Genomic DNA, 12,673 nt, shown 5'->3' with positions numbered 1-12,673 from the left:
AAGGTCAAGACTCAAAGCTGCCTTAATCCTTTCAATTTATAGCTGAGTCATGTATATTAACTTACCTAACTGTTTTTGAGTGCACACACACACACACACACACACACACACACACACACACACACACACACACACACACACACACACACACACACACACACACACACACACACACACACACACACACACACACACACACAATAAAGATCACTTTTTTTTGGAAGATTAATCAAGTGCTTTAAAACCACAATATGGGACATATGAAGAACAATGTTTAAAAAAAATGCTTGCAAAACCCATTAATGACAGAATAAACCGTCTATATCGAACCAAATGTGCTGCAACTTGCCCTAATAACGTTAGCAAATCATGAAAATAAAAAAATGACATGACAACTTAACTTTTAATAAAATAAATAATGATTTTATAACGATAAGAATTCAGGTTTATTTATCAGTATAATAGCAACGCTAACTTCCGCTCGAATTGTCGGATAGGAACCGTCGCCATAGTTGCCAAGTCCGCTTATAATACGCGACTTTGGGCTTTTTTTTTTTGTAAGTCGCGTTAAAAAAGCACGGGTTGCAGGTTGCGTTTTTTTGGGCTTATTAAAAAAATATGGTTGCTTGTTAGAAAAATCTGACAAGCAACTTTGTTCTCTTTACATCTATGGTCACGGTTGCCGTTTTCTCAATCTCCAATACATTGATTGACACTGTCTGCTCACAGCCATAGCCAATCAGTGCAATTGTATAAGTGCTGTGGCATAATTCGTCAAAACATTCCGCCGAATCCGCCCCCTTATTGGAGAAAAATCCATAGACAGTATAAGAAGTGGACAGAGCCATCTCATTGGAACTCAGTTGAGACAGTTGAAGCCCATTTTTAGCGATTTTTGAGCACTTGCGTTCCTGACGCGCAGACTCAAACCGACTCAAACTAAGCTTGATGACGTGAGCAACCTGTCTGACAAACGTTAATCTTCTAGTAGCTGTGCGTGAAAATTGCCAACGTTAATCTTGCAGTGACGGGGAACTTGAGCAAAGAGTGCTTTGGCGTGAGTGAGCAGGAGTAAGTTTTCCGTTGCTTTTATGGACTCATTATCTATGGGCTTCTCCCTTGACGGGACGTCCCCCCGATTGCCTGCGAGCTTCTCCTCCTGTCTGTACGGTACTTTCGGTAAAGCGCGACAGAGAGTCGAGTGATTATGACGCAATCGTTAGCCTATTTTTACTAAATCTGTTTCTACGGGGCCATAATGTAACATAGAAGGTAATGGAGCCCTTTATACATTGTCGTGTTTCTTTACAAATAAATAATGGACAAATGGAGTCTTTAAACGCCTCAGATGTAAAGTTATTCGCTGTCAAAGTGACGCCAAAATGAATGGGAGTCAATGGAAATGCTAACGCAAGTGAAGTTCTGCTACAACATGGCGGCACCCGGCCGGCTTCAACTTCCGGTCGATGGATTACCCCCTTGGAAAAATCCCGTTCAACGTGCAGGCAGCCGCGCGCGCGACGCTGTAATCCAATGATAGACGTTGGGAAGATGATGGACAGTGCAGGGGAGAAGAGGGATGACCTTCTTTTGTAAGGTAAATTTGTAATTTTTACAATGTTTTTGTAATATATTAATTATCACAGGCTTTAATAAAAAAAAAAAAAAATAGTCTATACTAACATAAGATACATATGGGTCAAATTTATTTTATTAAGATTTTGTTTATATATAATGTGTGTGTGTTACATATCCCCGTCTTTTCCTGATTGTCTTTTTGTCCTTTTCCATCTCTCCAAACCTTTTTTAAACCCTTTTTCTCCTAATCCGTTTCCTTTTCTAATAAAGGAGTGGTTTCAGTTTAATATGTTGCAGGCTCATTTATTGGTAATAAAAAATAAATTATAATGCTGAAACTATATAATCTAATAATATTGGGCTTGTTTTTGAAGCTACAGTTGCTTATTTGTCTCGCGAGAGTTGTGGCAACTGTGACCGTCGCAAGAGTTCAATTTTTTGAACGCATCCGGATGACCAACGGACACGATTTTCTTCGCACCGCACTCGGTCGGACCCGTTTCGGACCCATTCGCATGCGGTCTGCGAATCTCCATAGGAAATGAATGACTTCCGGTCGTTTCGGAGCCGTATCGGAGCTGATTTCAACTGCCAGTGTGAAGGCGGCGTTACGCAGACAATGGAGGATAGGGTGCTTCAAATAAAGGATATGACATTCAAAAATGATCACTGGTATCTTTAAGTCTGCGTAAACGAAACAAAGGAATTGTAAATAATTATGAAAGTTGCTGTATAATGCATGAGTTTAGACAGGTTGTTTCAGATTCTTTCATCAGACAACCATATCTTTCTTTTTGTTGCAACCTGTTACTTACCTGTCACGTCAGCCTTCGCTAAATGAAGTGAACCATGGTTGTGGGAAAGAAAATGGCTTTTAAAAGAATAAAAGTGTACCATTGTGATTCTACAAGTCAAATTCATAACGCAGCTTTAGCAAGGTGTATTTTTTCATCATTCTTCATGTTCCCATTCCTCTGTAAAGAACAAACTGTATTATGTCTGTCTTGAGCACTAATGCAAGTGCAATCTGCAAGGAGACCAAAATAGCAGGCATCAGTAAGTCTACATGCACTCGCTCATTCTGTTGAGCTGCAGAAATGCAACTGTTCCCAAAAGAGAGATGAGTGTTTTGCTATAAATGGGCCCTGACCCCTCAGAGGTACTGAACAGAACAAATTTAGCCCAAACAGCGTTAGCATTAATGAAGGAGGCGCAACGCACTGCTACATGCTCCTGCAACACACACACACACAATCCCTCCAACCACTCTTTTTCTCATGCAAATAGGAGTTGCCATAGGAACCATGGGCTCAAATGCAGATATATTAAAGAAAGGCCTATAAATGAATGGTAGAGCAGTGATTGCTATGTAAATACAATGACAATGAAAGAAAAGGTAGCAGGATGGTTTTCAATAAAACGCAAATTTGTGATGAGTATACGCCAGTACGTAGATTGCCCAGAAACCCTTTGTGCTGAGTAAGTGCTTTTTCAGATTAGAGAATAGCCATGAACACTGGAATCTAAAAAAAAAACAAAAAAAACACACACACACACACACACGCAAAAAAAACAAAAACAAATTTAATTGGAAATTAAAATGAATTTCCAAGCAAAGATGTGGAGACCGGTCTGTACACAAATTACAATCTGTACATCCCAGACTGAATTGGGCCGATTCTTTACCTAAAAAAGTAAGTCAATGTACCCCTGCACACCTGTGTATTGCCAAACTCTAGATTTCTTAGAGCGTCCCACTTTTTTGCTCCTGTTTCTGTGAGTTGGCACACCTGGACAAATAGAGGGAAAGTATAAATCTAAATACTACATTAAGATTAAAAGAGGTTACAATAACCTCATCAGGTCTACAGGCTTTAGATCTGATCTAATGAAGGTAATAATCAGGAACTAAAATAACATCCGATCCTGATGTAGGGATTTTACTACACAAGGGACTGAATGATTGAAGAAGTCACCAAAGAGAAGCCAAAATAAAGAGATAAATAAATAAAAAATATGGTTGAATAATTCACAATAAGATCAATAACATGCATTTAGACAATAGAAAAGGTGAATTTTAAACCAAAATAATGACTGTTGATGATTGCTTTTATTATTTAAAATGATTTGCCATGTGTTCATTAAAGGGGTTCACTGCTTTCAAAAAGGGCTTTCAATAAAACTTGTCTGCCTATACAGTAGAAAGGGGATTTTTTTTTTAATCGTTGCAACCTGAATAGAGAAAACAGAGAAAAAAGGCGGTTGTCTTTCCTTTTGCCAAATACGTGCAAATACAATGCACTGGGCATGTTGCCGTCCAAGACCACTCCCACCAGTCTACTATAGATACGCTTAACAGAGTCAAATACCACCTTGCTTTAGTTGGAAATACATCTTAGGAAACTTTTAGTCAATGCTGTTGACTTGTATCGTTCCCGGGTGCAAGAATTCGAAGAGTAAAAGTTTAGCAGTAGTGAGTTACTTTCAGTCTCCAGTGAAGGATCCAGCGCGTTTAGGCAGTGGATAAAGGTTGCAAAGAATCGAAAATACGGAGAGAATGCAATAACGGAAAATCTGAAAAACGTCCTTATTTGTAGTCAACATTTCAAACTGGATGACTACGAACACGGTGCCTGTGTCAAACCTACCCTTACAATAACTGTTCTGCAATGGCAAGTTTATATTAGACAATTGTGGAAAAAAAAGTCAGAATTGTGAGATATTATTTTATTCTGTGGCTGAACAAGCTGCATCAAAAGTGTGACTTTTGCTGACAAATAAACATCAATTTCTCAGTCCAGGTAACACAGAGAACGAGTAAACATTGTTCATTTACATATACTACCGACATTTTAACAATACAAAGCTGGTTGAAAATCAGCGAAGTTACACTTTAAATATGTGAATAAGTGTATACACTCACCTAAAGGATTATTAGGAACACCATTCTAATACTGTGTTTGACCCCCTTTCACCTTCAGAACTGCCTTAATTCTACGTGACATTGATTCAACAAGGTGCTGAAAGCATTCTTTAGAAATGTTGGTCCATATTGACAGGATAGCATCTTGCCGTTGATGGAGATTTGTGGGATGCACATCCAGGGCACGAAGCTCCCGTTCCACCACATCCCAAAGATGCCCTATTGGGTTGAGATCTGGTAACTGTGGGGCCCATTTTAGTACAGCGAACTCATTGTCATGTTCAAGAAACCGAGCTTTGTCACATGGTGCATTATCCTAATGGAAGTAGCCATCAGAGGATGGGTACATGGTGGCCATAAAGGGATGGACATGGTCAGAAACAATGCTCAGGTAGGCCGTGGCATTTAAACAATGCCCAATTGGCACTAAGGGGCCTAAAGTGTGCCAAGAAAACATCCCCCACACCATTACACCACCACCACCAGCCTGCACAGTGGTAACAAGGCATGATGGATCCATGTTCTCATTCTGTTTACGCCAAATTCTGACTCTAACATCTGAATGTCTCAACAGAAATCGAGACTCATCAGACCAGGCAACATTTTTCCAGTCTTCAACTGTCCAATTTTGGTGAGCTCTTGCAAATTGTAGCCTCTTTTTCCTATTTGTAGTGGAGATGAGTGGTACCCGGTGGGGTCTTCTGCTGTTGTAGCCCATCCACCTCAAGGTTGTGCGTGTTGTGGCTTCACAAATGCTTTGCTGCATACCTCGGTTGTATCGAGTGGTTATTTCAGTCAAAGTTGCTCTTCTATCAGCTTGAATCAGTCGGCCCATTCTCCTCTGACCTCTAGCATCAACAAGGCATTTTCGCCCACAGGACTGCCGCATACTGGATGTTTTTCCCTTTTCACACCATTCTTTGTAAACCCTAGAAATGGTTGTGTGTGAAAATCCCAGTAACTGAGCAGATTGAGAAATACTCAGACCGGCCCGTCTGGCACCAACAACCATGCCACGCTCAAAATTGCTTAAATCACCTTTCTTTCCCATTCTGACACTCAGTTTGGTGTTCAGGAGATTGTCTTGGCCAGGACCACACCCCTAAATGCATTAAAGCAACTGCCATGTGATTGGTTGATTAGATAATTGCATTAATGAGAAATTGAACAGGTGTTCCTAATAATCCTTTAGGTGAGTGTATATACAAGTGGAAGACCAATGAAAGTATCTATATTGACTGCTCTGCTCAAGGCAAGTATTAGAAAAATGGCAGGTAACTTACATTTATGCATTTTGAGTGAATACACAAAGCTTGCCAGGGTCATTCATGCAAATGACTTACACCGAATGAGGTTACAGTTTGCATGCCTAATATAAAGGGTGAAGCGTGCGTGAAGTCTAACACCGAGTCGTTGATTGTGAGGTAACGTCGCTCTAACTACGCTCTGTTCTTCAGAGGATGACAGACATGCACAGCATCAAACTCCATGCCGCATCCTGCTTTGTCAGCACAGGGACAGCTGTTCACAGGAAGGTCCAAGACTCACGTTAAATTGCGGTCCTCACACACACACACACACACACACACACACACACACACACACACACACACACACACACACACACACACATATAAGCACTGTGACTGCAGTCTTAAGACACAGCTAGACAGGTTTAACCAAGGTAAAACATCTTCAGCTATGTGAGTCTCCACCACTGGCTTGTTGTCAAAATACGTGCTTGTAAAACAAGGAGGAACTGATGCAGTTTTTTTTAGATTTTGTTTCATGAACAACTATTCTAAATAGTGTATGCTTCAGATTGCCATATGGCTGCATTGATTAAGTCGCTGTAACATCAGGTTTCTGAATATTAAAGGTGCACTGAGGTTTTTTTTTTTTTTACTGGCTCTTATACTGACACGACACCTATAGGTTTAAACTGCTTTCAATCTTTTACGTCAGTATTTTTTTGCACACATCTATAAAGTCCACATTCTTGGACTCCATCCCACCAAATTTTATGCATTGTTGTTTGGGTGTTTTTGCTGGTGCACCGTATGTCGTAATCTCTCTCTCTGTTCAATGCAGTGCGGCTGTGTTTTAGACGGAGGCATTTGGTGGTGTGTCGGCCATGGCCACCACTTGACGTCCTGCCGTTTGTCCTCGCTTTGTGTAGCTGCAGGTCATCACTTCAGCACGGACCGCTTGAGAGGACATTTTATTTTTCCACTCATACGGATTCTTTTTGGACTGTCTGGTGAAACACACATGCTGATCCATACCGTACTTTTATGTTTATCATTTGTAAACATTGAAAAAGGGGTTGATAAAGTGAAATAATTATTATTGATATTATAATTGTTATTATTAGTAACCAGGTCCGATACATTTCGACAGTCGGGTTCAGGAAGTAAAAATCCCATTCATTTTCCCACAGGAGAATTGATTTTTAATGATAACTTACAAAGCTTTAAAGAAAGACATGTGAGCTCTGAGGCATTTTCTTCTGTTGAAGCATTTAGCCCATTATTTAAACATTTGTAAATAATCACGTTGAACAGTTAATTCTTGGTGGAAAAACTACATTACCCATTATTCTGCAAATAAATCTCAACTAATCAGAGAATCGTGACAAGAATGACGTAATTGAGTAAATCTCCTATATGCTCTCAAAAGACAAAATTCAATCTTTAAATCAAAAGTTTTATATTCATCCATTGTTTTTTAATTTATGTCATTCGAAATGCTTAATGGTACTGTAGTTCTTTCTTACGGTGGCCGAGAGCTCAATGCGCTGCAACTGTAGAAAACACGTGCAAATAGAAAAAACACCAGCAAAATAAGAAAACATCTTCATCAGTTTGACAACACGTGCTGCAAATACTCACTTCACGAGTTCACACTTACATACAATTAAAGAGAGTAAAGGTTATGCGCATTTGGCGTGCTGTCCGAGATTTTGGCCCGGACCCAGAGTACTCCCCCCGGTTGTGATAGGAATAGTTAGAACTAGAAGTGAGGAGATAGGGTGGTGAAGGGATACTGATAAACTGTCAACGAACAGAGGTAAGTCTGCTGTATATAAACCTCTTATCTTGTTAATGGGGTTAATTAACTGAATGCGCTCCTCTTGTGTTAATTAGGTTAATTATCTGAAAGTGCTCCTTCCGAACTTTGTTAATAAAACATCATAATGCAATCAAATCCAGAAACGCGCTGTAAAAACTCACAACACAACCAAATACAGAAACACACTGCAAATACTCACAACGCAACCAAATACAGAAACACACTGCAAATACTCACAACGCAACCAAATACAGAAACACACTGCAAATACTCACAACACAACCAAATACAGAAACACGCTGCAAATACTCACAACGCAACCAAATACAGAAACACACTGCAAATACTCACAACGCAACCAAATACAGAAACACATTGCAAATACTCATACCACAACCAAATACAGAAACACACTGCAAATACTCACAACACAACCAGATACAGAAACACACTGCAAATACTCACAACGCAACCAAATACAGAAACACGCTGCAAATACTCACAACGCAACCAAATACAGAAACACACTGCAAATACTCATGACGCAACCAAATACAGAAACACACTGCAAATACTCATGACGCAACCAAATACAGAAACACACTGCAAATACTCATGACGCAACCAAATACAGAAACACACTGCAAATACTCATGACGCAACCAAATACAGAAACACACTGCAAATACTCACAACGCAACCAAATACAGAAACACGCTGCAAATACTCACAACGCAACCAAATACAGAAACACGCTGCAAATACTCACAACGCAACCAAATACAGAAACACACTGCAAATACTCATGACGCAACCAAATACAGAAACACACTGCAAATACTCATGACGCAACCAAATCCAGAAACACACTGCAAATACTCACAACGCAACCAAATACAGAAACACACTGCAAATACTCATACCACAACCAAATACAGAAACACACTGCAAATACTCACAACACAACCAAATACAGAAACACGCTGCAAATACTCATGACGCAACCAAATACAGAAACACGCTGCAAATACTCACAACACAACCAAATACAGAAACACGCTGCAAATACTCACAACGCAACGAAATACAGAAACACGCTGCAAATACTCACAACACAACCAAATACAGAAACACGCTGCAAATACTCACAACGCAACCAAATACAGAAACACACTGCAAATACTCATGACGCAACCAAATACAGAAACACACTGCAAATACTCACAACACAACCAAATACAGAAACACGCTGCAAATACTCATGACGCAACCAAATACAGAAACACTCTGCAAATACTCACAACACAACCAAATACAGAAACACACTGCAAATACTCACAACGCAACCAAATACAGAAACATGCAGCAAATACTCATGACGCAACCAAATACAGAAACACGCTGCAAATACTCACAACACAACCAAATACGGAAACACGCAGCAAATACTCATATAACATGCTGCAAACAGTATGAACCACAATGAAAATGTTTCAAGGGGACCCCAACAAGTGACAAACCTGGCTAGGACAAGCTTATTGTTCAATGTCTACTTGTCAGTGGTGTTGTTGATGACCTGAAAGGTGAGTTTTTGTTTATTTTAACATCCTGATCATATGATTTCTTTGCCTTTTTATATAGTTATTAGCCTAAGTAATCTGACGAAATACACAATTAACTGTGAAACGTTATGTAAAGTGGTTTCACAACTAAATAACATTTAAGGTTATTGAAAATACATTTTATTGCTTAATTAATGGTTAAAACCAAGTCCAATTAAATGCTATTTGCAGCGCGTTTCTGTATTTGGTTGCGTTGTGAGTATTTGTAGTACATGTGTTGTCAAGCTGGTGCTTTTTCTATTTGCATGTGTTTTCTTCAGTTGCAGCATGTTGAGCTCTCTCGGCCACTGTACTTTCCTTCATTAACTACGCAGTTTTGTAGGCCTACTGGTGTCTTTTTGTCCAATTGTCAAACATATCTTGCTTCAAATGAAAGTTTGTATTGTGATTCACCTTGTAGCTGACTGGTATGGCTCATGGCTTTTAACAAAAACATTTTTCAACCCCAAAGGAGAAAATACTTGCTGAACCAAGGCATCTAAAAAAAGTGATCGGGCACTGTTGAACTTTATTTCATGACACTGCTGGTCATGTGATCTCAACATGGTGGGCTCCATTGAAAACCAACCAGGTAGAATAGTTTCCACTTAGAATAAAGCCGCTTTTCTCATGTTAGTTATGACACATATCATTTTAATTCTAATTGTCAAAAGTGTAATTAATTTCTTTACCTCTATCACATTTGAACAAGTAAAAAAATTTGGAATGCACATTTAAGTTATCGATATGTATAAATGTTGATACTCTGAAATCAAACAAGGATGGCACAACACATTACCGTTTCAATGATAACTAGGCTACATTAAATGGCCTACTTTAACATATCTGACATATTTGAAGGAATCACTAGGTTTAGCCTAATCAGCAGCGTCTCTATAATGGTTGGATCATAATAACACGAACAAAGAACATAAAAATGCTGCATAACACCTTTCCAGACGCCCAAACAGTGTCCTGTGAACATAAAGTTCAGTTTTGGAAGCGATCTGTTATTAAACACGTTGTGAAGACGCAGTTGCCAAGGTAGGGTGCTATTAATATCAGCGCGGGAATTAAATCAATACGTCAAACAGACTGCGATTCTACGCCAGTTTTCCGCATGATGGCGACTCTGAGGTTTTTAAAGTGCTTCTCTAGCGTCATTTTCTCTGTTGTGTGAAGTAGAGAGCGGAACAGGCAAAACTTAAATGTCTCTGAGGAGAAACGCTGAAAAATAAGATCCATTTTTTTCCTGGAAAGCTAAACGGATATTAAACGACGAAAGACACTGAACGTCGGTAAACTGTTGACTACCGTTAGCGTAGGCTACTGACAATTAAGTTTAGCTAGCCGACTGCATAAACCGCTGTACTTAAAATACTTCTGTCATGTCCTCTCCTTATGTTAGGCTATGTCTTAAGTGAAAGACAAATAGAAATGCAAGGCATAATGTTACGGAGCATTAGTCACCATTCGGTTTTATTTTCTCGTTTTCCATACAATGAAAGTGGTGACTGAAGCTGTCGTTTGTTTTTGAGTTTCACTAACGAAAGTAAGTCATGTTTGAAACATTGAGGATGAACCAGGCCTTTAAATGACTAAGAAGTAAATCATAAAATATTTGTTGGCTAATTCATTTAGCCTATAATTTAAGCTAGCACTCTAAAAATGCTGGGTTGTTTCAACCCATGTTTGGGTCACATGGGGACAAACCCAACCGTTGGGTTTGAAAAATGTAAACCAACGGTTGGGTTTGTCCATATGTGACCCAAGAGTGAGTATATCAATAATCATACGGATATTATGTAACGTATACGTAATTGGCTTTAACTGTAACGTAACGTGATGTCGCTCAAAGGATGCTCATTTCCAAAGAAAAGTAGACATGACAGAGAAACCCTACTTGAAAAAGTAAACGAAATATCAGATGAAAAAAAAAATAATAATAATCTCCGAGCACTGGGCAAAGCAGTAGATGCTGCCTGGTGGTAAAATTGTTGGTTGTCTCGAGCGCATGCTCATCATTTTTACGCATAAAACAAACCCAAAGTCGCTGCTAGCTGGAAACAGAAAATGCCCATTTTTAGTTGCCCTGCCCCAAAAGTAACTGTATTCTAACGGTCTATATCAGCATTACAGAAGTATGCACAAAAGTTGTCATTCCGTACCTGTTTTTCTAAGCACTCCTTGGCTGATAGTGAAGGTTTGGGTGAGGGCGCCCTGTCACACACACATCCCTCCAACAGGTATAATCCCGAAGGTCGCGAGCTGGACTCGCTTTCAAAATAAAAAAGCATATTTTGCAACAGGGCAAACCACTTGGTGTGCCATTTTGTGTTGTCTGAGCTCTTTTTGCTTAAACAGCCTCGCCTCGTGCCATCTTTCTTTGCCAAAAGACCCAGGTAGGTGACATGACCATCATTAAGTCGAATTCCCTTCTGCATTTTTGTGAAGAAGATGCTGGTTTTGGGGAGGGGGACGGCTGGTTTCGATCCTTACATCTTCTTAGCACGGGATCCCCGAGCAGACGGGCACTTTCTGGATTAGAAACGAAGCCTGGCACGTTCTGCCCATCCACTGCAATCACCGCCTTGGCATGAAGTACGGAAGAAGCGCAGAGAAAAACGAAGAATGCCAAAGTCTACCATCGTAATGTTGTCGATTGTGTTCGAGCTATGGGGAAAAGATACACAATGTCTTCCGTGAGCTCTGCTGTGACTCGGTGAGCAGAGAGAAGTAGGCTTCAGTGTATGCCAGTGATGGTTTGTCGCGTTCTCACGTGAAATTCTCTATAAACCAGTGCGCGCGCTCACTGCTGAATGAGGCAGTGGCGTCACGTGATCTGGTTTCAGAACCTCGGACAGAGCGACACACACTTGTACAGTCACTTGAGTTCATTTTAGATCTGTTGCTGCACTGATTATGACGGCTGCATTTTGATTCATGTGACGAACCAGTAGTGTTTTTAGCATATAGTTAGACTTACGTGCCATGTTTACACTAAACGTAACACATAATCTGCATCTGAACTGAAGTGACATCTATAGGCTTCCACAAACGGTGAATTTCATTGTAACAGAGAGGCGGCATATAGTTATTACTATGTCAGAAATTGTATATGACAGAAATGAAGCTATAAAATGCAACAAGTTAATTTAGGCTGTGCTAAATTGTGAATATTATAGTCACTGCTAAGGGCACTGCAGACTCAGAGAAACCTAACCATAATACATTCACATTAGAGTGCAGTATTGCCTATAAGTACAAATTATAATAGGCTACTAAATTTAGCAAGTAAAAAATAACAGAAGCATGCACTGGAACTCTCCATTTTATAATTGTTTTAAATATGATACTATAAATACAAACAAATTCAATAAATAAAATGATAAATACAAATTGAAATTACATATCATAAATAATTAGTTTGAAGGGATAGTTCACACAAAAATTTAAATTCTGTAATTAATTTATCACCCTCATGTTGTTCCAAAACTGT

General features: G+C 39.5%; 1 protein-coding gene across 1 annotated transcript in view; it reads right to left on the bottom strand.

Moving 5' to 3' along the window:
* Positions 1-11,913, bottom strand: part of rasgrf1 (Ras protein specific guanine nucleotide releasing factor 1) — a 54,067-nt gene extending 42,154 nt beyond the window's left edge. The window contains exon 1 of the mRNA XM_056255808.1: positions 11,343-11,913. Coding sequence (XP_056111783.1) covers positions 11,343-11,618 — 276 coding nt within the window. The 5' untranslated portion in view covers positions 11,619-11,913. The remainder of the gene's footprint in view (positions 1-11,342) is intronic.
* Between the last annotated feature and the right edge of the window lie 760 nt (positions 11,914-12,673).

The sequence above is a fragment of the Rhinichthys klamathensis genome, unplaced genomic scaffold, assembly GCF_029890125.1.
Source record: "Rhinichthys klamathensis goyatoka isolate OS25496 unplaced genomic scaffold, OSU_Roscu_1.1 h1tg000005l_1, whole genome shotgun sequence".
Taxonomy (NCBI): domain Eukaryota; kingdom Metazoa; phylum Chordata; class Actinopteri; order Cypriniformes; family Leuciscidae; genus Rhinichthys; species Rhinichthys klamathensis.
This window is presented reverse-complemented; position numbering and strand designations above follow the sequence as displayed.